Genomic DNA, 21,622 nt, shown 5'->3' on the forward strand with positions numbered 1-21,622 from the left:
TTTGATACTTTGCATTTGTTTACTATGAGGAGGATTACAACTCTTAAACTGTGTTAATAAGTCAAAATGAATGAAATAGCATTAAGCCCCCCCTTTAATAAATAAGACTTTTTGGGGGGGGTTAAAGAAGAGTTTTTTTTTTTTTTATATCTTTATTAATAATACAAATTCTTCAGACTCTTTCAGCGTTTTAATTTACGTGTTAAAATAATATCATATTACATGAGTCTATTTCCTTTACTGTGGTATATTGACTCCTTTGAGTCTCTTTATATCTAAATAATAGACCGTATTTATTCCATATATGAATATATGTTTAGGAAAATAAACACACAGCAAATACTTGTCTGATATACAGATAGAGATCAGACAGAGATCAGACAAGTAAAGTCAGTGTGTGTGAAGCACAGCTCAATCTGGTATCACATCATCTTGAAGTGTTTAGTTGTCTGTGCTTGTGTGTTGTGTGTCTGATGTGTGATTTGTGTTATAGTCGTTGGTTCCTGCGGGTCAGATGTCTGCGGTTCTTCAGCCTCTTCTATCAGACACAGAGTATCGTGTCAGTGTGTCAGCGGTCTACAGCGATGGAGACGGTCCTGTCCTCACACGCGTCGCACGCACATGTGAGTCTCCGCTGTAGTCTCTCTGAAAGGGGATTTTGGGAACTGAAGTCTGCTGTCATTGTGTTTTTAATTATCTTAATGTTGAAAAAGCTAAACAAATTCATTAATATTCAGATTCTCCGAGGACACAGTGCATGTACATTGATGTTTAGTCACATTTAGGTTAAGGTTTTTTAAAGACAACTGATGTACAAAAGTTAATGTTAAAAACTAAACGACAGAAAATGAATGATGTCATCACGATTCTTTCATGCAGTGCCTCTGTCTGCACCCAGCAACCTCCGGGTGTCAGAGGAATGGTACAATCGCTTCAGAATCACATGGGACTCGTCCTCCTCTCCCACCATGGGATACCGGATCGTCTACCAGCCCATCTCAGGTGTGTGACCCGCCTCCACACTCACGTCACATTAATACAGTAACATGTCCATCAGTTATGTGTGAGTGATGATGTCATGTGACCTCCTGATAGTGTCTGGTCGAGCACTGGAGACGTTTGTAGGTGATGATGTCAACACAATGTTGATCTTGAATTTGCTGAGTGGGACGGATTACAGCGTTAAAGTCATCGCCACGTACACCACAGGATCCAGTGAGGCGCTGACCGGACGTGCCAAAACACGTAAAAGCACACGCACGGATGCGAACACACACACACACACACACACACACACACAAATATCAGAGTTTTGAAACATACCTCACTGTATCTATATGTGTGTCTCTCTGTCTCTAGTTTATCTTGGAGTGAATAATCTCAACGCATACCAGGTGCAGGTGACCAGCATGTGTGCCCAGTGGCAGCCACATCGACATGCTAACCAGTACCGGGTCATCATTGAGTCACAGCTGAGTGAGTTCAGTACTGTGTATGTGTGTGTGAGTGTGTGTGTGTGTGTGTGTGTGTGTGTGTGTGTGTGTGTGTGTGTGTGTACCTGGTAATTATCACGTTGTGGGGACCAATTGTCCCCACAAAGATAGGAATACCAGTGTTTTTGTGACCTCGTGGGGACATTTTGATGTCCCCATGAGGAAACAAGCTTATAAATCAAACAGAATGATGTTTCTTGAAAATCTAAGGTAGTAGAAAGTTTTCTGTGATGGTTGGGGTTAGGGAATGGGGCAGGTAAGGGGAATAGAATATACAGTTTGTACAGTATAAAATGCATTACGTCTATGGAATGTCCCCAGAAAACATGGAAACCAGAATGTGTGTGTGTGTGTGTGTGTGTGTGTGTGTGTGTGTGTGTGTGTGTGTGTGTGTGTGTGTGTGTGTGTGTGTGTGTGTGTGTGTGTGTGTGTGTGTGTGTGTGTGTGTGTGTGATTATAGCATTGGTATGAAAGCAATGAGAGTGGTTTTTATGTGATTATAGTTTACTGGGGTTTGTGTGGCTGTAGTTTAAGTTTCAGTTTGATGACACTCATATCTCTCTACCAGTGAACATTACTTCTCTAAAATAAAAGTCGTGGATGTCTAGACTCAGGGTGTGATTTGTGTAACAATCAGAGAGGAGATGTTTTTCAAATTATTATCTGCAGTCCAGCATAAGAGTCTGACTCTTTGACAAGGAGGCTAAAGGTCATGAGCGTTTACATCTGTCATCTGACTTCTTGAGAGAAACTTCATAAAACAATCAGAGAAACTGAACTGTACATGACCGAATGAATTCCTCCTTTATGCTTTGTGCCAGACATGCAAAACACTTGTTTATAATCATAATAAAACTCAATGCACAATGTACTCTCAATATATAAACTATATGCATACTTGGACAAGACATCAGAGTAAGAAAATAACTTTTTTGTTTGATTTGAAGACAGACCTTTGACCTCTTTTTGCTTTCCTGTGTTATCCTGGGAGTTTCCTTCTATTCTCATGTCGGTAGTTTCTGCTTTCTCAGTGGTAATATTTCTTAGATTTGTTTTGTGACAGTCCTGTAAGATGTGATGATTTGCTGCTTGGAGTCCTTTAACTGTAGTCCTTTTATTCTGTTTTCGTGTTGAAATAGACTATTTGTGCTTGCCAACATTTGAAAAATCCGTGCATGAATTAAAAAGGATCATGATTGTCACAGGAGCAGAAGCACTGACAGTAATACTCCATTCCTGATTCTTCTGATGTTTGCACTCTTGCGTGGCAGCGTTGTTATTAACTTTACTTTATATTAAATTAAATTATTTAAATGTTTGATGAAAATCTAATTAATTATAAAATAATAATAAAGACTTGAGATGCAGGGATATAAAGACCAGATTGGGTATAATCCCCACATCACAGCCTGTCAATATTCACACTGCTTTCAAACGTCTGTTTCTTCCTAAACGCTTTCAGGATCAGGTTTCTAAAGGTCTGATTGTCTGTAGTTGATTGATGTCCTGATGTTTTTCAGACGGTGAGAAAAAGGAAGCGAGGTTGGGTGGCTCCACGTCCAGACACTGCTTTAATGACCTCACTCCCAACACGCAGTACAAGATCAGCGTTCACGCTCAGCTGCAGGACACGGAGGGACCCGCCGTCACCATCACGCAGAGAACATGTGTGTGAACTTATATTAGCAGTCAGAGTTTGTACACACAAGCTGTTGTTATGTCAATTACTGAGATGATTTTATTATCTATGATCTCGTTGTTTTGTAGTTCCTGTACCCACAGCTCCTCCCACCAAACCCACCACCACCACCCCTGAACCCACTTTACCCCCTGCTAAAGAAGGTACAACAGCCAACAAACATCAGACCTTACAGAAACATCTTAAAATACTCAACACATCTCTCTCTCCATCAGTGTGCCGAGCGGCTAAAGCGGACCTGGTGTTTCTGGTGGATGGTTCGTGGAGTATTGGAGATGATAACTTCCAGAAGATCATTCGTTTCCTCTACAGCACAACAGGTGCTCTGGACCGGATCGGTCCTGATGGGACACAGGTACAGACAGAGATTTTCTTCATGAAGTGTCATTTATAGTCGTGTGTAGATTCTGCACTTTGCCAAAATTTAAACAACGCGTCTGTTCTACATGGACTGCAAGTGCTGTGATTGGTCCACTAGAACCGCTGCCATCAGGGAAAAAACCTGTGTCGCATTTCTTCATAGGCATTTCTGCTTGCGTCGTTAATAATAAAGATGGGTCAAGTTGAGGAGTGATTTAACTCTTAAACTGCAACAAAAGTCGCTGTTTATTTACCTCCATCACTGCTGGTCTTCTCAAATCATACACAACAAACTGCTGCTGCTGCTTCTTTGGTTGTTGCACTGCTACTGTGGGTTACACGCGTGGATACTGACTACTAGTGGTCTGCATCTGTAGTTTTGTACTGTATGGTGTCAGGGCTACACCGTAGGACCTACGCACAACTATAATGAGCCCTTAAGTGTGTCCAGGGTTGAGAAGGTATCTGTCTAAAAAACATCAGAATATATTTGATATATCTATTGTCTCATCAGGTCATGGCATGCTTTGTTTTGACTGGTAAAACAATGTTTTGTGAAATTAAATGTCCCAACAGTGATACTGGTTGAGATGTTTTACAAGAGTCTCTGACTATGTTTACACGTAAGCAGCTGTTTTCATAAATTGACATTTCAACCTCTCTCGTTTCAAAAATAACTTCGCACACACATGTCAGTTTTCAGAAAAGTGTTCATTGACACGTACCCGTGTATATGCTGTCAAGAGCATGCCAGACTTCTAGGTGGCGGTGAAACATGAAGCTCAAGCCCACGTAAGCCAATCAGAATCCTGAAAACAGCAACAAATCACTTCATGTTCCTCTTTTGAACACGGTCACACTTGTGGCGTAGGTGTGAGCTCTGGTGCATACTGTGACATTGGCTGGTTAAAAATCCGTTTGTCTCAGTTTACATTCAACCGTGTAACCGAAGATTTTCATTCTGGCCGGAGTTTTAAGAAAGAATCGGTTTCAGAGGCAAGTTCTCAGTTTGCGTGTAAACGAAAGGAAATGTCTCAGTTTTTCAAAATAACCATGTACGTGTAAACAGGGCCTCTGTGTCAAACCACTGACAGTCATGTTTCTCTATAGTGTCTGAGATCTTCAAAAATTAAATGATGTTTCTGGCTCTTAAGAAAAGATTATTTGTATTCTAAGTGGACCTCATAAAGAAAATGGATTAAAAGTAATGTGTAAAATGTTTAATGTGTCTCTCTATCAGGTGGCTATAGCTCAGTTCAGTGATGATCCTCGTACTGAGTTTAAATTGAGCTCATATGATAATAAAGAAACTTTACTGGACGCCATTCAGAGAATCACTTATAAAGGAGGAAACACCAAGACAGGTCAAGACAAATCTCTCTCTCTCTCTCTCTACACCATCACATTCATTCAATCCTTTAATCATTCACTCATCCATCACTGCTGGCATTTGTTTTCCAGTCTTTTGATGATTTAATATATTCAATGTTGACATGTTATTGTGTGATCTTAGATATTACCCTGCTTTTATGCAATTGTAATTGGATGAATTTATCATTTATGTATTATATGCAGAAATTAAAATCGTGATCCATAAAAGATGAAGATTCAGACTAAAGTTCTTGATTTAGTTTTTTAACTGTGGGATTTATTATTATAATACGGTAAATCATCTTTAATGAAACTAGTTTTACTCCTAAACAGCGAAAACAAGCCTAAACACATTTAGAAATAAGACAAAAATAAATCTACCTAATTAAAAAACCCAATAAGTTACTTTTTTGGGAGTAAGTTAATATTGTAATGCATTACTTTTAAAAGTAACTTTCCCCAACACTGGTCATGAATGAAGTGTTTTGGTTGGTGTAGATTTGTATGAGCACTCATCTCTGATCTCTGCAGGTCGAGCAATGAAACATGTTAAAGATACTGTGTTCACTGCGGTGGGCGGAGCCAGAAGGGGCGTGCCCAAAGTCCTGGTGGTGCTGACCGATGGTCGTTCCCAAGATGACGTTCATCTCATATCTCAGGAGATCCAGACAGAAGGTCAGAGAGGAAACTGAACTGAATTAGTTCCTGTGATCCAGAGATCAGCACATGTAATCTGTTGTGTTGTTTCTGCACAGGTTATATTGTGTTTGCCATTGGGTTTTCTGATGCGGATTACAGCGAGTTAGTGAGTATTGCCAGTAAACCCAGCGAGAGGCACGTGTTCTTCGTGGACGATCTCGATGCCTTCAAAAAAATAGAAGAGAAACTCGTCACCTTTGTCTGTGAGGCGGCATCAGCAAGTAAGTGTGTGTGTGTGTGCACCTGTATATTTGTGTCTTTTGTTAGTGAATGACTAAGTGTTTGTGTGTTTTTTTTACAGCGTGTCCATCTGTACCCATGAGTGGCAGCACATTACCAGGTATATGATGTCACACATTTATTCAAACCTGAAATTTGATGAAAAATATTAATATGCTTCAAAATATGAGAAAATTCCTGCATACGCCATTGACCTTCATCCATGTAACAAACTTTATCTGTTCAAACACACACACACACACAGGCTTCAGGATGATGGAGATGTTTGGGTTGGTGGATCATATGTACAGCAGTGTCAATGGTGTCTCCATGAAGCCTGGAACCTTCAACAGTTACAGCAGCTACAGACTAAGCAGTGACAATCCAATAACACAACCCACCAGGTGAACACACACACACACTGACAGACATGAGATTATAAAGATTGGTTTCTTCAGTGAAGATCATGATTTGTGTTGTCTCAGTTTTGCAGTGGTCAGGTGCTGTTATGTCTGTGCTGCACTGTAACCCTAAATCTTAAAGAGCCAGTAAGATGACAATTTTAAGCGTCCTATCACTGTTTATAAGTCCTGGACAACAGGTTTAAATGCATGAAGGTCAAAAACACTGTGATTTTCTCAAAATATAAATTTAAAAGGGTTACCCCATTTCTCAAAGATCCCCAAACGATTCGTGTGAAGCCGTTCAACGACTCAGTCTGCCTAAACCCCACCTTTCAGTAGCCTACTCTGCTCTGATTGGTCAACTGACAGAGTCTCCGCACAGACCACAGATCAGTGGCACAGACCAACAATAGTGCAACATGTATTGACCTAGTGCTAACATGATTTACTGACAAGACATTATCGACATCAATACATATCATTCATCATTAATCCAAGCAATAAAAACAACGATAGAAACTAACATTTTAAACTCATTTAAGCATTTATGTAAACTAACTGGGACATAGCAAAACCAAAAGTGAGCATGCGTTAGCCGTTTGCTAACGTGACTCTCTGACAGTAAATTAAGAGTTTAAACAATGACATCATTTATCACTAATCCAAGCAATAACAACAACGATAGAAACTAACATTTTAAACTCATTTAAGCAAGTATGTAGCCATAATCATACTTACAGTATATTTTCTAATAATTCAACGGCCCGTCGTCAGTTATTCCTCACATACACAATATAATGAATTCCTCAGGTTTATCCATCCGGAGGGTCTGCCATCAGACTACACCATCACAATGGTTTTCCGGTTGCTTCCAGAAACTCCAAAGGAGCCTTTTGCATTGTGGGAAATCCTCAACAGCAACAATGAGCCATTAGTGGGAGTGATTCTGGACAGTGAGTAAAGATTATCTAAACCCTAAGAGACCCGAAAATGTTTTAATGTCATGTCACTCCTAACTTTAATTGTCTCCTCACTTCACAGATGCAGGAAAGACTTTGACCTTCTTTAACATGGACTATAAAGGGGACTTCCAGGCGGTGACTTTTGAGGGGACAGAAATCCAAAAACTTTTTTACGGCAGTTTTCACAAGGTTTGAGTTCACACATAAATGTATTAATAACAAAACAGTTTAACATGAAAGCATTAAGTGATTTAAGGATTAAAGTAGTTTGTGCTGCAGCTATAATTGTATGTGGATCTGATCTCTGCTGGTGTGTGTGTGTGTTTGTGTGTGTGTTTGTGTACACAGCTGAATATCGCCGTGAGTAAGACCTCAGCTCTTGTGATGGTTGACTGTCAGTCAGTGGGTGAGAAATCCATTAACGCTGCCAGTAACATCAGCACTGATGGTGTGGAGGTGTTGGGGAGAACGGTTCGATCCAGAGGCTCTAAGGACAACTCTGCACCGGTACTGAATCTGTGTCTCTCTCTGTCTGTCTGTGTGATGCTTTCTGTGTTTATTTGTGTTGTTTTTGGGAAGTCAGTTTTCTGCATACAGTGAGTTTAGTGTTGTAATAAAAACAGTTGTGTGTTTGTGTGTGTTCAGTTTCAGCTGCAGTCGTTTGATATTGTGTGCAGCACATCGTGGGCCCGACGGGACAAATGCTGCGAGCTGCCCAGTCTGGTGAGTGTGTTTGAGTGTGTGTGTTTGTGTGCATGTGTACGTGCATGCATATGTGTGTGTGTGTCACAACATTTAGTTAGTAAGTCCGTCTGTTAGTCTGATGTTCAACACAAGAGGGCAACATTTAGCAGTCGTGTCTCCAGACAGCCGGAGGGACGCCACAGGAACTGATTTGTGATTGACATTTGTTATTTTGCTATGACAGGTGGAGCGTTTAGTTTTATGTGAAGGGTCAAAATCTCATTTGTCAAACAGGTGATGATTAATGTCATTGTTTTTGTGTGTTTTCAGAGGAAGGAATCAGACTGCCCCGCTCTTCCCCGTGCCTGCACCTGTACACAGGACAGTAAGGGCCCACCCGGCCCCCCTGGAGCCCCTGTATGAAAGCTTATAGAGACATAGAGATGTATCCTAAAATAACTTACAGATGATGGACAACATTTAAACGTCTGTGTCTGTCTGTCTGTCTTTATAGGGAGGTCCTGGTATCAGAGGAGCTAGAGGAGATCGAGGAGAACCCGGAGCTGTGGTACTGTATTACTCATAATCTCCAGTTAATATTACATGAGTATGAGTAAGTGGACAGTATAAACCAAACCATAACCCTGAAGTGAAGCTGATAATAACCTGCTTCATATAAATGTAATTTATTACTTGACTGTTGAGCAAACGAACACAGGAGATCAGAATTAAACACCAATCTATGAGAAGAGAATGAAGTGAAATATGACCAGCAGAAAATCACTTCCCTGACATAACATCACAGATATTTGTGTGTGTTGTGAAATATCAGTTTATATTATTAGTGACTAGATAGGATGATTGTGTGTTTTGTAGGGTCCTGGTGGTCCAGTAGGTGATGCTGGCGTTCCAGGTCCTCAGGGTCCTCCAGGTCCTCCTGGACCCAGCGGTCGTTCCATCAGAGGACCACCGGTAACTATATTTACTCATTTCACACTGCATTCAAGCTTTACATTTGATCTGTCTGTGTTGTTTACAGTTTCTGATGCGATGCTCTTTCAAGACTGACTCATTGTTTGTTTTTAGGGGGCACCAGGTGAGCCTGGACTGAAAGGTGATGCAGGCCCTCCAGGTGGTCAGGTTAGTTCACTTCACTTACCTTTATAGAAAAGATCATCTTTTAAATGTCCACATGGATTAAAGTTCTCCGTCGTAGCGACGGATTTCCGTCGATTGCAGCGAGTCTACGACGGATTTCCGTCAGCTGCAAAATTATTAAATTAACTTTTCATAAAGACGCAGTGTATCCACCTTGTTAAGTGGAATGTGATCAAAGCCTGGAGTGGAGCGAAATCACGTTCCTCTCTCCACTGTAAGCGTTCTGTAATCATACGCACCAGATCCACTCCGGGTTTTCTGACTGTATCACGTTAAGCTGAGGTAAAACTTTTCTGCTAGCATGGACATACTTGTAATGCAGGAAGGATCCGATGTTTTGGACATCGATAAAGGTGTATAAGACCAATGGAGATTAACTTGATTTAGCGAAATGAGGAAGATCGGCAACCCTTTCAGTTCGTGGGCTAAGAAAATCAAACAGCCAGGTAATTTACGTGTCTTTGCACAGTAAGCCTAGGGTCCTGTATTTTGGGGGTAATTGATTTGTCTCGTACATGATCGTTTTTGAATGCTACGCTGATCTAACCAGTGGCTGATACAACGAGTTTGTTAATCTCATGGGTAAACTTCACTTGGCGCCACAAGAATCAAGAGGCAGTCAGATGACATCAAAATCCCGTGAGAGCGAACCGAGAACTCATTAGACGAGACTGCTTCCGAAATGCTCTCGCAGTACTTTGATGTCATCCACCTGTCAGTTATTGCAGTTGCATGTGCACATGGTCAAGAAATGTTGACGTTTGTACATGTATCCGCATTTAAAAACAAGTGATTTTAAATTGAAACAATAACAACAGTGTTAAATGCGCTGTTTCTGTATGAGGGGAATAAGCAAGTCGCGCATTCGCTTCTCTTTGAGCTTGTGAGTATTTTTGCCGCTTTATTGTCCTTAAATACACATAAGGTTATGCGTCAAAAATCCCGTCTTTGCAAGAATCCTCAAACGCGACCACTTAGGGCTTAGGAGAAAGTAAACAGCAGAAAAAAGTTACCTTTTTTGCTTATCTGTCACTAATGTTGATCAGACAATTAATCTCTCACTGCTCTTGACTAAATCAATTTACTAAGATATATACATTATTGTTTATTATCCTTATTTCATCACTGACTGTTTATCCGTGAGCTTGAATTTTGTTCTTGTGTAATATACGCACGTTGCGCACAATGCGTTGTTTTAAGTGCATAACATTGCGCATAAAATAGCACCTCAGCTCTGCCTCTATTGTAAAATAATAATTTGTTGATAAAGGGTACAATCATTCAATGTACAACTGTCACTGATTACAGGCATCCTGTGCGAATTGTACACAAGTTTTATTTGAGTTACTCGTTCAGGGTTTATATTCATACATAACGTTACTGTATTAGAGCTGTGACTGTAAGCTGTTTTGTGAACAGAACAGACCCTGGATTATTCGTTTATGTGTACTGAATAATATGATATGAAAAAGTTGTATTTGTTCACATTTTTAAATGCATTATATTTTCCATAGTTTGTTCATGTTATATAGAGTATACAAGCATTTATTAATTCATGTTTATGTCATTAAAGTAATTGATGTTAGTTAGATGATTAAAGTAATGCAGTATGGTGCATTAACTAATGTTAACAGTTTCAACCTTGATTTAAAAAAATGTATAAGTAAATGCCAAAATTACTAAGATTTACAATGAATAAATAATTAAGATTCATTAAAGGTGGTGATATTCATATTTCTTTTTATATAGGGAGTTATTTAGCTGTTTCACCTTAATCTGAAATGCCCTGCAAACTACATCTTACAGAATAATTTTTTTTAGTTTGTCACAACAAGTAGATTAACATGACGGGATAACGTTTTTAACCCTTAATGCAGGAGTCACAAGTGTTTTGTTTTAGGCAGATATTAAAGATAATGGTTCAATTAAAGAACTGTGTTAAAAGTAAAGCTGTAAATTAACAAACTATTAATAAACCTATATCATATGTTGTAATTAAGTGTTAACACTGTTTATTCACAAAAAACATACTCGCACTGCTGCTGTATTTCATAGTGACAGTTGGCAACCCTATAAATGCCACAGTAGACTTTAATATGGCATTAATGGCAAAAAACATCTCCCCTTAGAATGCTATTGGTATCGCCTATTTACAAGGAATATGACTTGGCCTGAAAAAAATTTCAGTCAGAAGAATTTTTTTCACTTTAATCCATGTGTCCATTGATGTGTTTCTCTAAATCTCTGTGATGTGTTCCTGTAGGGTGTTCCAGGCACTCCAGGGTCACCGGGACGTGAGGGACCCCCAGGACCCCGGGTAAGATACTTAACACAACTGATACTACAGCAAGGTTTACTTTGTGATTATATGACGACTTGTTCTCATCCTCCACAGGGCCTGCTAGGTAAAGACGGTCCTCAGGGAAGAGAAGGACCTCCAGGATCTATAGTGAGTCCAGAAATATCCATCACACGTTTGACTTACGGGCTGTGATGTCACCACTTTACAGTTCACCTATGCATTAAAAATACAGTTGTCACGTCTGTAGATCAACAAAAGCAACAGAATTTCTTTACTGTACTTCAGTATTTCAGTCAGTGTTAAAATATCAGGGAATTGGGTTTTTCAGACCTGGAGAAGTCATGGAAATCATTTATTCCAGTAATCACAAATATAAGAACACGTATAAATCCATCGAAACCTCTTTTGCTTGACTTTGATTGGTCTCTTTGTCAGGGAGGTCCAGGAGCTCCCGGCGCTCCAGGTGAAAACGGCCCTCCGGGTCCCACAGGACACCAGGGACCTCCGGTACGTCTCACTGTGTGTCTGTATGAGTACACATACGAGTAAAATCATGTTAAAACTCTCTTTAAATGTTTCTCAGGGAATCCCAGGATCTAAAGGAGAGAGGGGTGAGCGGGTGAGTTCTCATTTATCATTCCTCACTGATAGATTTGACATGAACTGATTATTTCTTCTTTTTTTATAAAACATGGGTCTCCAACATTGTTCCTGGAGGGCATCAGTCCTGCATATTTCAGTTTCTACACTACCCCAACACACCTGCCTGTAATATTTAGGGATCCCTGAACAACTTGATTAGCAGGTTAGGGTTGTGTTTGAAATCTGCACGACAGGAGCTCTCCAGGAACATTAATAGAGATCCATGAGTTAACACTTCTCATTATATAATAATGCTGTGATTCACAACACTGTGTTGGGCAGCGCTGCATAAACATCTGGATAATAAACTTCAGTGTGTTATGATAAAGATAATGTTGTGCTGATGGGGTGACAGGACAGGGATGAGAAACTTTACACAATCTCAGGCCTGCATTTAAAGTGAAGAAAGACTTTACTGTGTCAAACAAGTGTTGATCTTAAACAGGGTGATCTTCAGTCTTCAGCATCTGTTCAGGCCATCGCAAGACAAGTGTGTGAGCAACTCATTCAGAGTGAGTCTAAACACACACACACACACGCATGCACGCACACACGCACACACACTGAACATGACCCATGAATCTTTACGTGTCATTCTCTGTGGTCTCTCAGGTCACATGGCACGTTACAATTCCATTCTCAACCACATTCCCAGTCAGCCGGTATCAATCCGCACTGTGCCCGGCCCACCCGGAGAGCCCGGACGACAGGGATCCCCGGGACCTCAAGGAGAGCAGGGCCCACCCGGGCGATCGGGATTTCCCGGCAGTAATGGAGAGAACGGGCAGCCCGGAGCCAGAGGTCTGAGGAAAACTACATGACATTAAATGATTTATATATCACCACTGACTCCATTCAAACAGGAAACTGACAGATTCATCTGTGTGTGTGTGTTGATGATTGTTTGTCTTCATCATCAGGTCCTCCAGGTGAGAAAGGAGATAAAGGAAGTCCAGGTGTGGGAGTACAGGGACCCAGAGGAGCTGCCGGTCCTCCAGGTAAACACATCTGCATATGACACGCGCTCAGTCACTGAGATTAGATTCTGCTGGAGAGTTAAATGTGTTTCTGTGTGTTGACGTGTTTTGTGTCCTGTATGCGTTCTGACCTCTGTAATCTCACTCCACAGGACCCCCTGGTGAAGGGAGAACAGGAAGTACAGGACCTTCCGGTCGCCCCGGTAACCCTGGTAGTCCTGGCAGACCTGGAACTCCAGGACCCGTGGGTCCGCCCGGACCGCCCGGATATTGCGACCAGAATTCCTGCCTAGGATACAATGGTGGAGGTGAGCCTTACGTATCTGCATTATAAATCTTTATGACCACCTAACAAACACAACACAACAATGATCTTAAATATTACAGATGCATGAGGGCTGCATGTGAAGAACGCTTGTCAATCATTTACTAAACATTGTAAAAAATATGCAGCAGTTTTGTCAAATCAACATAATCTTTGGAATTACAATAAAATAAAAATAAATACAAAAAATTTAACTTGTTTTTATAAGTTAAAATATGTCAACTACTCACAAACCAAAACTTCAAATAGGAAGTTGAAATGACTTGCAAAACCAAGTTGTTTTAACTTCATGCTGCATTTATTTACAGTAGTGTGTGTGTGTGTGTGTGTGTGTGTGTGTGTGTGTATTCATGAATGATTTCTATATGGATACACTGTGTGCACGTGTGTGTGCATATACGCATGTGTGCGTGCGTGTGTGTGTGTGTGTATGTGTGTTTGTGTGTGTATGTGTGTACGTGTGTGTGTGTGCTCACTAACCTACATTATGCTGATAGGGGTTATGTGTTACACTCATGTTGAGTTGTGCATGTGCTGCATGAAATCATTACACACATTGTTCAGTCTTGTGCAACTATTTTGTGTGTTTGTTTGTTAATGGTTTTAATTAACAAAGTATTTTCCATGAATAGGGTACAGTATGATTTATGTTTGGGTGTAAAGGTCAAATGTGATGTCACATGAACGTGAGTCAACTTAACTGCTATTAAAACTGAAAGTAAAGATAGGTTAAACAGGTTAAGGTTTTTTCTGGCCCTTTTGTACCCTGTTTGTGGAAAGTGCCATTAATGATTCACCCAAAAATGAAACTGATCAGTAAATTCAAGTGTTTGTTTGTTTCTGGCTCATAGGAGTCAAATCCTTTGCAATTGGGGGCGGTTTTCTGAACAAGGATTAGACTAGTCCTAGACTAAAGTATATAAGAGCCGTCCAAACTAAAAAACAACTTGCACTGACATATCTTAAAATACATCAGTAACCTTTGTTTTGCCTCAAAATGCACACAAGTAATGTTTTAGTAAGGCATGTTTGTTCAAACTAGTTATATTTCCTAGTCCTGTCTTAAACTAATCCCTGTCTGGGAAACCACCCCTTGATGTCTAAATCAAACTCCTGGTTTATAATATTTGGGTGACCTCTGCTTTGAGCTTTGTGCTGTGGTGCATCATTAACTGTGTGTCCTGTACGTGCTGCTTGTGCGCGGTGTGCGGGTCAGAATCGACCTATGACAGCGAGCTGACTGACAGAGATGTTCCTGTAGTTCAACTGCCACCGAGCGAGGGTGACGGCGAAGAGGACGACCCGTACGGCAGCTACGGCTCCTACTACCAGCCAAACTACCCCGTGCCTCGCCCCGTACAGCCCGACGATCCCATCATAGACGAGGAAGAGCTGCGCTCGCCCGGGATACAGCGGCACGCACGCAGCCTCGCAGGCCGACGCAGACGGCAGCCCGAAATACGAGAGGCTGACCTGTCGTAACCATGGCGACCGAGACAGAGAGAGATAGAGAGAGAGAGAGAGAGAGAGAGCGAGAGAGAGAGAGAGAGAGCGAGAGAGAGAGAGAGAGAGAGAGAGAACGAGGACATCCCAGCTGACTTTCACATAACAACAGAATATAAGATGATGACAAACAATCTCTGATGAGACTTCACAATCTACAGTTTTCTGTACTTCAGTCAGATGTGACCTGGGCTGGTGATGTATATGAAATATATTTGCTCTTTCCCCACTAGTGTTATTTTAAAAAGCTGCACGGCAGCATTTTTTTGTCTTTTACATAAAAGTTTCACAAAATGCCTTCCAGGAAAATGTTCTTTTATAAATATATAAACATACAAAAATATCAAAAAAGAAAGAACAGACCCTCTTCTTTAAAAAAAAAAACATTTCATCCTACCTTCATCTGTTCTCTCAAATATGGGTAGAATTGGATTTTTGTAAAGGACTTTTGTCAGAACAGAGATTGACAACGATCAAAACATACACAGAGTTTTTACTGTTTTTGGATCAGTGGATGCTTCAGTGTTTTATAAGTTGTGTAAGAGCGACACCTAGTGGATAATAGAGGAACTCAAGGAAGCTTCATTGGGAGGAAAACATTTTCTCTTAATTGGTAACTCCTCAGTGGTGGGGAAAGAGTTAAATATCATATATACCTAATAATAATAATAATAATGTGTTTTATAGTTTTATAAAGACTGTTTATGAATCTCAGCTCTTTTGAGATGACGCTTTTTCCTCAAAGACTCGATGAAAACGATTTCAGAGATCGGTCTGAATAAGTTTAGAGAACTAAGAGTGAAAAATGTCATCAAAATCACATTTTAAATGCTTCAAAATCACTCAAAGTGATTTGAAAATGACTCCAAATGTTTTTTAAGAAACTTTTTTTATATTAAACATATTAACATTATTAATGAAACATGGATGCCTTGATGATTTTAATTTTGTTTTATTTCTTACATCAAACATTTTAAATCTGCTTGGCTACAGTGATTTGTTTTATGATAAATATAATTTCTCTGAAAACATGAATAAGAGAGTTAATATCTCTTTATTTCCCTGAGATTATTTTAAGGGTTTAATGTCATCATAACACTTTAAAATATGCAGATTAGTTTTGACTGAATATGAAGGTAAATACATTGTTGTATTGTATTTATAAACGCAATGTGCCCAGTTTACCACCATAATCTTTTCAGTTGATCTCTGAAGTTTTTGGCATCTTTGTTTACCTTCAGAATAATTTATTTAAGTCATATTAAGCATGTTTTTTTAAATGCAGATCTTACGGTTTACAATCATTTGTCTCAAAGTCTCATTGTCATGACGTATAAAATATTGCTATAGGTTTACAATGGATGATTGTATTAAGTTTGATGAATTATTGTGCAGTATTTGAGATGTTAAAGAGTTAAACATTATCTGTGGTGTTAAAGAGATCACAGAAGGGCTTTATGTGGCCAATGCCAAACTTTTTTTTATCAATTAAAAGTGTTTATTATACATTTTTGAAATCTGTGAGTGTGTTTATGTCCTTAAATACTTGATGTAAGAGAAAAGCTCATACACACATGGATTGAGAAACTGATGTTTTAAAGTCTAATGTTGTCGTCTTTTAGGTTTGTGAGGGTTTGGCGCATTAAGCTGAGTTTTTACAGACAGTTATCTGAACCAGATGAATCAGAGAATTAAAGCATGAAGTGCAAATGTTTGGCCTCACACAACACTTCATTAGAATAGCTGTCAATAATAAAGCTGTGATGATTTAGTGCTGGCACACACAGGACTTCAGATTTGAAAGTCATCCGATTGAATCTAAACACAAACTGTATAAAGACAGATGTGATTTTTAAGATCTTGTCTGTGATGTCACAGCACCACCTGCAGGACAAACAGCATCACATCATTCAAAGAATTCAGGTTTCATTTAGTTATTGTGTTATTTGACGTTTTTGGCTACTTTTATCTAGAAATCTTTCTTTTCAGTTTGGTCATATTCTGGATTAATCTACACCTCATCTGAACCCTGTGGTCAGTACATGAGCATCAGTCTTCTGTTCATTCCCCTTCACTCTTTCTTAACGGTAAAATGATGTCCAGGCCCAATCAGGTCAGTCTCGCCCCTCACAATATAGAAAAAAAAAACATTTACAAAAAAGTTTGCCATGAATGCTCGACAGGAATAAAAAAAAATCTCTTCTTCCATCAAAAAGTTTCGATCTCTAGCATTTATTAAAACTGTTTAGCACTTTATTGCCTTCTTCACTTTAAAACACTTGATTGATTTTCTCATCAGGTTGCTTTGATGTCAGCTAAACACTTGAAAGTTCAAATGATGATAATGTGATAGTAAACCCATAACCATGAGATTACAATTACTCCCATTAGTTAAATGAACATAAACTCAAAATCAGATCAGAAACAGAAGTTTAATTATGTACAATATTAAAAACTAGCAACGGCAAATATCTACAAACAAAGGTTTATTTGTAGAGGAAACATAAAACAACAGAAAAAACAACAACAGCAAACTGTGATGGGATCAAAGTCTGTTTCATACTACATGAGAATCACAATTATTCATAAATATGTACAAAATGAAGTCTGTGTGTGTGTGTGTTTGTTATTCTCGCTGCTCCATCTTCACCTTAGGCGGCTTTAGGAAAGTTCGGTTCTTCTTTTCTTTCTTAGTCTTTCCTTTGGCCTGGAAGTTTCTCCAGCTGTCCACGCGTCCGTCACGAGTCTCCTGAACGAGACAAAAAAAACAAGAGTTTGAGATGAAATAAAAGCGGCAGGTTTTTCATAAGAGCTCGAGTCAGACTGACAAAAACAAAAATGTGTTAAAGTAGAAAATGAGCTGAACCTCAAAGTTCTTCTGCCATTCTCGCTCTCTCTTTGCTTTTTCCTGCGTCTCGATCTCCTCCTCTCGCTGTCTCTTTCTGGAATCGGAAATCAGTTTAAATCACAGCAGATCATTGGGTGTTACAGATCCTCTGTATGTGTGCGTTACCTTTCATGCATGTCCTTTGCGTCTCGTTCTTTTCTCTTAATTTCCAGCTCGGCGAAGAGTTTCATGGTTTGTTTATAAACTGCCTGTCTGAACTGCAAACACACACAACAAACATCAGCTCAGCTGCTATTGTATCTTTAAATCTAACATCATATTTGAAACGAGTCCTCGGGCTGTTTATATGAGCTGCTGATCTGATACAACGTATATCAGACTACTGTATGACGCAACCGACCAATCAGAATCAAGTATTCCAGAGACTTTAAATACAAACAGTCCTGAAGTGTATACACAACGGGTCAGGTTTGCATACCAGTTCAGGGTCGTCCTCCTCCACGTCTGTGGGCTTCCCGTCCTTCTTCAACTGTTTCCTCTTCTGGGCCATCTGAGCAGTCAAACGTCACATGAGTACGATAATAAACCCACTCAAAGCAGAAGCTGTCTGATGTTTCTCTCACCATGTGCTCCACGTACTCCTTCCCTGCGTGAATCACATCTAAAGCTTTCTTCTTATGCTCGGGCTCCAGCAGCATCTTATAAGCTTTATCAACCGCTGTACAAACACACAAACAAACAGTCCTGAACAATGATTGTATTACTTTATTACATATCACAAATACCAGCTGCATATTCAGGGCTCAAAATTGAGACCATTTTGTTCACACATGCCATTGAAATTTATTTTGAAGCGTTTGTGTGAGTGCAAAAGATTGTTGTGATGTGACCTTAACGTATTTTTATGAAACACTTGCATATACTGTGAAATAATTAGCAAACGTCTCATAGAGACCAATGAAACTTAACACAGATGACTCAGTTTCGTGCTGTTTTTAGCATCTGAGGAAACGAATACATGAAGTTTTAAGGGTTCACATAGATTTTTATTGAGAAATGCAATTGTCAAAATTGGTGGAAATAAAAAGCTTAATTTAAAATAAATTATTTAAAATAACATTAAATGTTTTATAGGGCCCCATAAATCTACTTTTCAAGGCTTTTTCAAAAATAAACCAAGCACAAGTCAAGTCTGTGGCAAATAATTTAAGATGAATTTTGATTGTTCAAGCTTTTAATCTTAAGGATAAAGTTGTGGTGCTCCTATAATTTTCAATGGATGCTCTTACATTTGTGCTGATGCTCCTATAACTCTTACATTTGGGAGCACCAGTGCCAAGTTAACTTTTAGTCCTGAATATTGATTACTGAAGTCATTGTGAATGACATCACTCATGACAGCTTACCTTCAAACGCCAGTTGTGCCCGATCAGGATCATCCTGATTCTTGTCTGGATGGACCAGGATAGACAACTGAAAACAGACAGACAGCCGTGAGACATTCCCAGTAACAAACACCGTTTATTGAAAACACACAAACACACTTAAAGTAAAACACTTATAAATAAATAAAAAGTTTCTTTTTAGCAACTACCTGTCGAAATCGTTTCTTTAGTTCCTCATCTGTGGCTTCAGGGTCGATCTGAAGCACCTGCACATAAAGTCAAAGTTTACTTCACACAAATACCAAACATACAGTTGTGGACAAAAATATTGGCACCCTTGGTAAATATGAGCAATTTATGTGAAGATAAATCTACAATGTTTCTTCTTTTGAGCTTTAATGAAAATCAAATCACAAAAATACAATGAGTGGGTCACTGAGCACAAAATGAAGGTTTAGCCACAGCCGTCCCAGATCTCTTACAGAAAATAACTGAAGAGGAGAGAAAAGAGAGCAACATATGAAGAAATAATCAAACATCACTTCAACCTCATCAGATATTATAATAATATATAATACAAGACTCACCGCTGGTATCCTTAAACAGAGGTAGTAAAGAGGATACAATTGAATAATAGTGTTCACTAGAGAAGTTTTTTCTTATGATGTGATTTCCCCCTACTTTCAAATACTTTTCATCAATAAAACATTGGATTTTTGTGAATTTCTTAAAATAAAAGCTAAAAAGGAGAAACACTGCAGATTTATTTTTCCAGCTTTCTTTGCTCATTTTACCAAGGGTGCTAATATTTTTGTTCAGGACCGTATGTGTGCACAACAGGACATATGGATGTTATAACAGATTATACAGCACTACATAGACACCATAACATACTGAAATGTAGGACAATATAAAGAGTTTGCTTCCAAAACCAGATATAATTTGTTTTTATTGTGCTTTTCAGTGAATAAAGCCAAGTAGCACAATAAACACGATAACATAATAATAAACATGTTTTAAGTTACCAAACTAAATATCGACAAAACAATGTATAAACTTACAAAATAAGCTTAGTATATACAACATTATACAAATCTGTTCTGCACAAATTGCCAATGAACACACGAGTTGAGTTGTGTTACTCTTCAGGGTTGTGTGATTATTGTTCAGATGGACATCAGAGATGAAATGTAAACAACATGAAGTTCTGTGCTCACTTCAAACGGGTTCAGGTTAAAGTATGAAGATCCGGGTCTCAGTAATCTCTCGATCTGCTGTTTCGATGTTAAAACTGAATCTCTCTTCTCGATCTGTTTCACCTGTAAAACACACAGCAGATATAGCATCACTTCTGTTCTGAGATCAGCCATTACCCAAGATACACACGGTCACAGAGATCCAATTCCATCACTTTTGTCCTGAGATCAGTGTGTGTGTGTGGATTCATGTCTCCCTCACACACATGCATGCACGTACGCGCGCGCGCGCTCACACATTCTGTTTAGGTCTCAGTTTTAATGCTCTGGATAGAAACTTTGTGTAGATTTGTAGTCCGCTGTATCGCATCGAGTCTTGTTTATCTGTGATGTGTTTCTTTTATTCTTACCTCTGAATAATAGGTTAGAAACGCGTCGTCGCCGCTACCGCTCGGCGCGCCTCCGCCTACAGCCGCCATCTTGCCACAGTGACGTCACAGGATACGCGTCATCGCTGCACAAAATTAAAGTCTTTCACGTCACAACTGTCCAAATAACGCATCTAATTTTACTATTGTTCGCTTTCATAAAACCCGAAACCAAATAAGGTGAAAACTACTGCAGCACACATCAAACTGTGTCAAATAAACACAATTAAAAACTTTTAATGGGAATGAAAGTCAATGTGTTCTAAAGAGCTTTGGTTTCAAAGTAGATTGACAGACGAACTTCTTTGTATTCCAGAATATGTGCATATTAATTATTATTTAAATCCCTATTTTTGTGTGACAGATTTCTTTACTTGATGATCTCCCTACAGCACGTGTATCACTTTACCATAACATCAGTAATGAACTAACATCAACTAATAATGAACAGTACAGTTTATTAGAATTTATTATTCTTTTGTTGTCAAAGCAATTGTTCATGTTAGTTCGTGGTGCATTAACTTTAATGTTAATTAAGATGAATAAATGCTGAAGTATTAATTCATTGCTTAGCATTAATTCAGTACTAAGTATTGTTCACTGCTAATGTATTGACTAATTGTTAACAAATACATCCCTAAATGTTATCTGTAATAAACAATAGAGAGATCTGTCATCATGTTGTTACAAACCTGTTTAAATGTCTTTGTTCTGATGATCATACAGAAAGATATTTTGAGAAATATTTGTAACCAAACCGTTTACAAGCCCCATTCACTTCCATAGTAGGACAAAAGAATACTATGGTAGTGAATGGGGCTCATGATTGGTTTGGTTACAAACATATATTCATATTATTTTTCATCAGAACAAAGAAATGTATACAGGTTTGTAACAACATGAGCGAGAATAAATGATGACAGACTTTTCATTTTTAGGTGAACTATCCCTTTAGAGTTGAAAAATC

The 21,622-nt window shown here is 39.0% G+C and overlaps 2 protein-coding genes across 4 annotated transcripts in view; one reads left to right on the plus strand and one right to left on the minus strand.

Moving 5' to 3' along the window:
- The window catches only part of LOC135773742 (collagen alpha-1(XIV) chain), a 39,547-nt gene extending 22,669 nt beyond the window's left edge, over positions 1 to 16,878 (plus strand). For 2 of the 3 annotated variants that reach the window (XM_065283502.2, XM_065283520.2), the window contains 29 exons: positions 494 to 623; positions 880 to 1,002; positions 1,096 to 1,245; positions 1,360 to 1,476; positions 3,014 to 3,160; positions 3,261 to 3,335; positions 3,408 to 3,547; positions 4,793 to 4,916; positions 5,455 to 5,598; positions 5,679 to 5,843; positions 5,924 to 5,962; positions 6,107 to 6,245; positions 7,056 to 7,198; positions 7,287 to 7,396; positions 7,556 to 7,714; positions 7,853 to 7,930; positions 8,222 to 8,308; positions 8,406 to 8,459; positions 8,768 to 8,863; positions 8,978 to 9,031; positions 11,313 to 11,366; positions 11,445 to 11,498; positions 11,787 to 11,858; positions 11,935 to 11,970; positions 12,439 to 12,505; positions 12,606 to 12,794; positions 12,914 to 12,991; positions 13,123 to 13,278; positions 14,512 to 16,878. In XM_065283502.2, coding sequence (XP_065139574.1) covers positions 494 to 623; positions 880 to 1,002; positions 1,096 to 1,245; positions 1,360 to 1,476; positions 3,014 to 3,160; positions 3,261 to 3,335; positions 3,408 to 3,547; positions 4,793 to 4,916; positions 5,455 to 5,598; positions 5,679 to 5,843; positions 5,924 to 5,962; positions 6,107 to 6,245; positions 7,056 to 7,198; positions 7,287 to 7,396; positions 7,556 to 7,714; positions 7,853 to 7,930; positions 8,222 to 8,308; positions 8,406 to 8,459; positions 8,768 to 8,863; positions 8,978 to 9,031; positions 11,313 to 11,366; positions 11,445 to 11,498; positions 11,787 to 11,858; positions 11,935 to 11,970; positions 12,439 to 12,505; positions 12,606 to 12,794; positions 12,914 to 12,991; positions 13,123 to 13,278; positions 14,512 to 14,777 — 3,246 coding nt within the window. In that variant the 3' untranslated portion in view covers positions 14,778 to 16,878. The remainder of the gene's footprint in view (positions 1 to 493; positions 624 to 879; positions 1,003 to 1,095; positions 1,246 to 1,359; positions 1,477 to 3,013; positions 3,161 to 3,260; positions 3,336 to 3,407; positions 3,548 to 4,792; positions 4,917 to 5,454; positions 5,599 to 5,678; positions 5,844 to 5,923; positions 5,963 to 6,106; positions 6,246 to 7,055; positions 7,199 to 7,286; positions 7,397 to 7,555; positions 7,715 to 7,852; positions 7,931 to 8,221; positions 8,309 to 8,405; positions 8,460 to 8,767; positions 8,864 to 8,977; positions 9,032 to 11,312; positions 11,367 to 11,444; positions 11,499 to 11,786; positions 11,859 to 11,934; positions 11,971 to 12,438; positions 12,506 to 12,605; positions 12,795 to 12,913; positions 12,992 to 13,122; positions 13,279 to 14,511) is intronic. The other variant, XM_065283511.2, reaches the window with a different exon arrangement.
- Positions 16,879 to 17,211: 333 nt separating this feature from the next.
- On the minus strand, positions 17,212 to 20,729 carry dnajc8 (DnaJ (Hsp40) homolog, subfamily C, member 8). Its single transcript, XM_065283544.1, has 9 exons — positions 20,638 to 20,729; positions 20,249 to 20,350; positions 19,241 to 19,297; positions 19,053 to 19,119; positions 18,270 to 18,364; positions 18,125 to 18,196; positions 17,812 to 17,903; positions 17,665 to 17,740; positions 17,212 to 17,547 (listed from the first exon to the last, which is right to left on the minus strand). The coding sequence occupies exons 1-9, from the start codon at positions 20,704 to 20,706 to the stop codon at positions 17,425 to 17,427; spliced, it is 753 nt and encodes a 250-aa protein (XP_065139616.1). The 5' UTR covers positions 20,707 to 20,729; the 3' UTR covers positions 17,212 to 17,424.
- Between the last annotated feature and the right edge of the window lie 893 nt (positions 20,730 to 21,622).

Source organism: Paramisgurnus dabryanus, chromosome 19 (assembly GCF_030506205.2).
Source record: "Paramisgurnus dabryanus chromosome 19, PD_genome_1.1, whole genome shotgun sequence".
Lineage (NCBI taxonomy): Eukaryota > Metazoa > Chordata > Actinopteri > Cypriniformes > Cobitidae > Paramisgurnus > Paramisgurnus dabryanus.

Coding starts and splice junctions, on each gene's coding strand:
- dnajc8 (XM_065283544.1), bottom strand. CDS start 20,706: ATGGCGGCTGTAGGCGGAGGCGCGCCGAGCGGTAGCGGCGACGACGCG. Junction 20,351..20,637: donor TTCTAACCTATTATTCAGAG/GTAAGAATAAAA, acceptor TGTGTTTTACAG/GTGAAACAGATCGAGAAGAG. Junction 17,904..18,124: donor AGGAGGACGACCCTGAACTG/GTATGCAAACCT, acceptor GTGTGTTTGCAG/TTCAGACAGGCAGTTTATAA.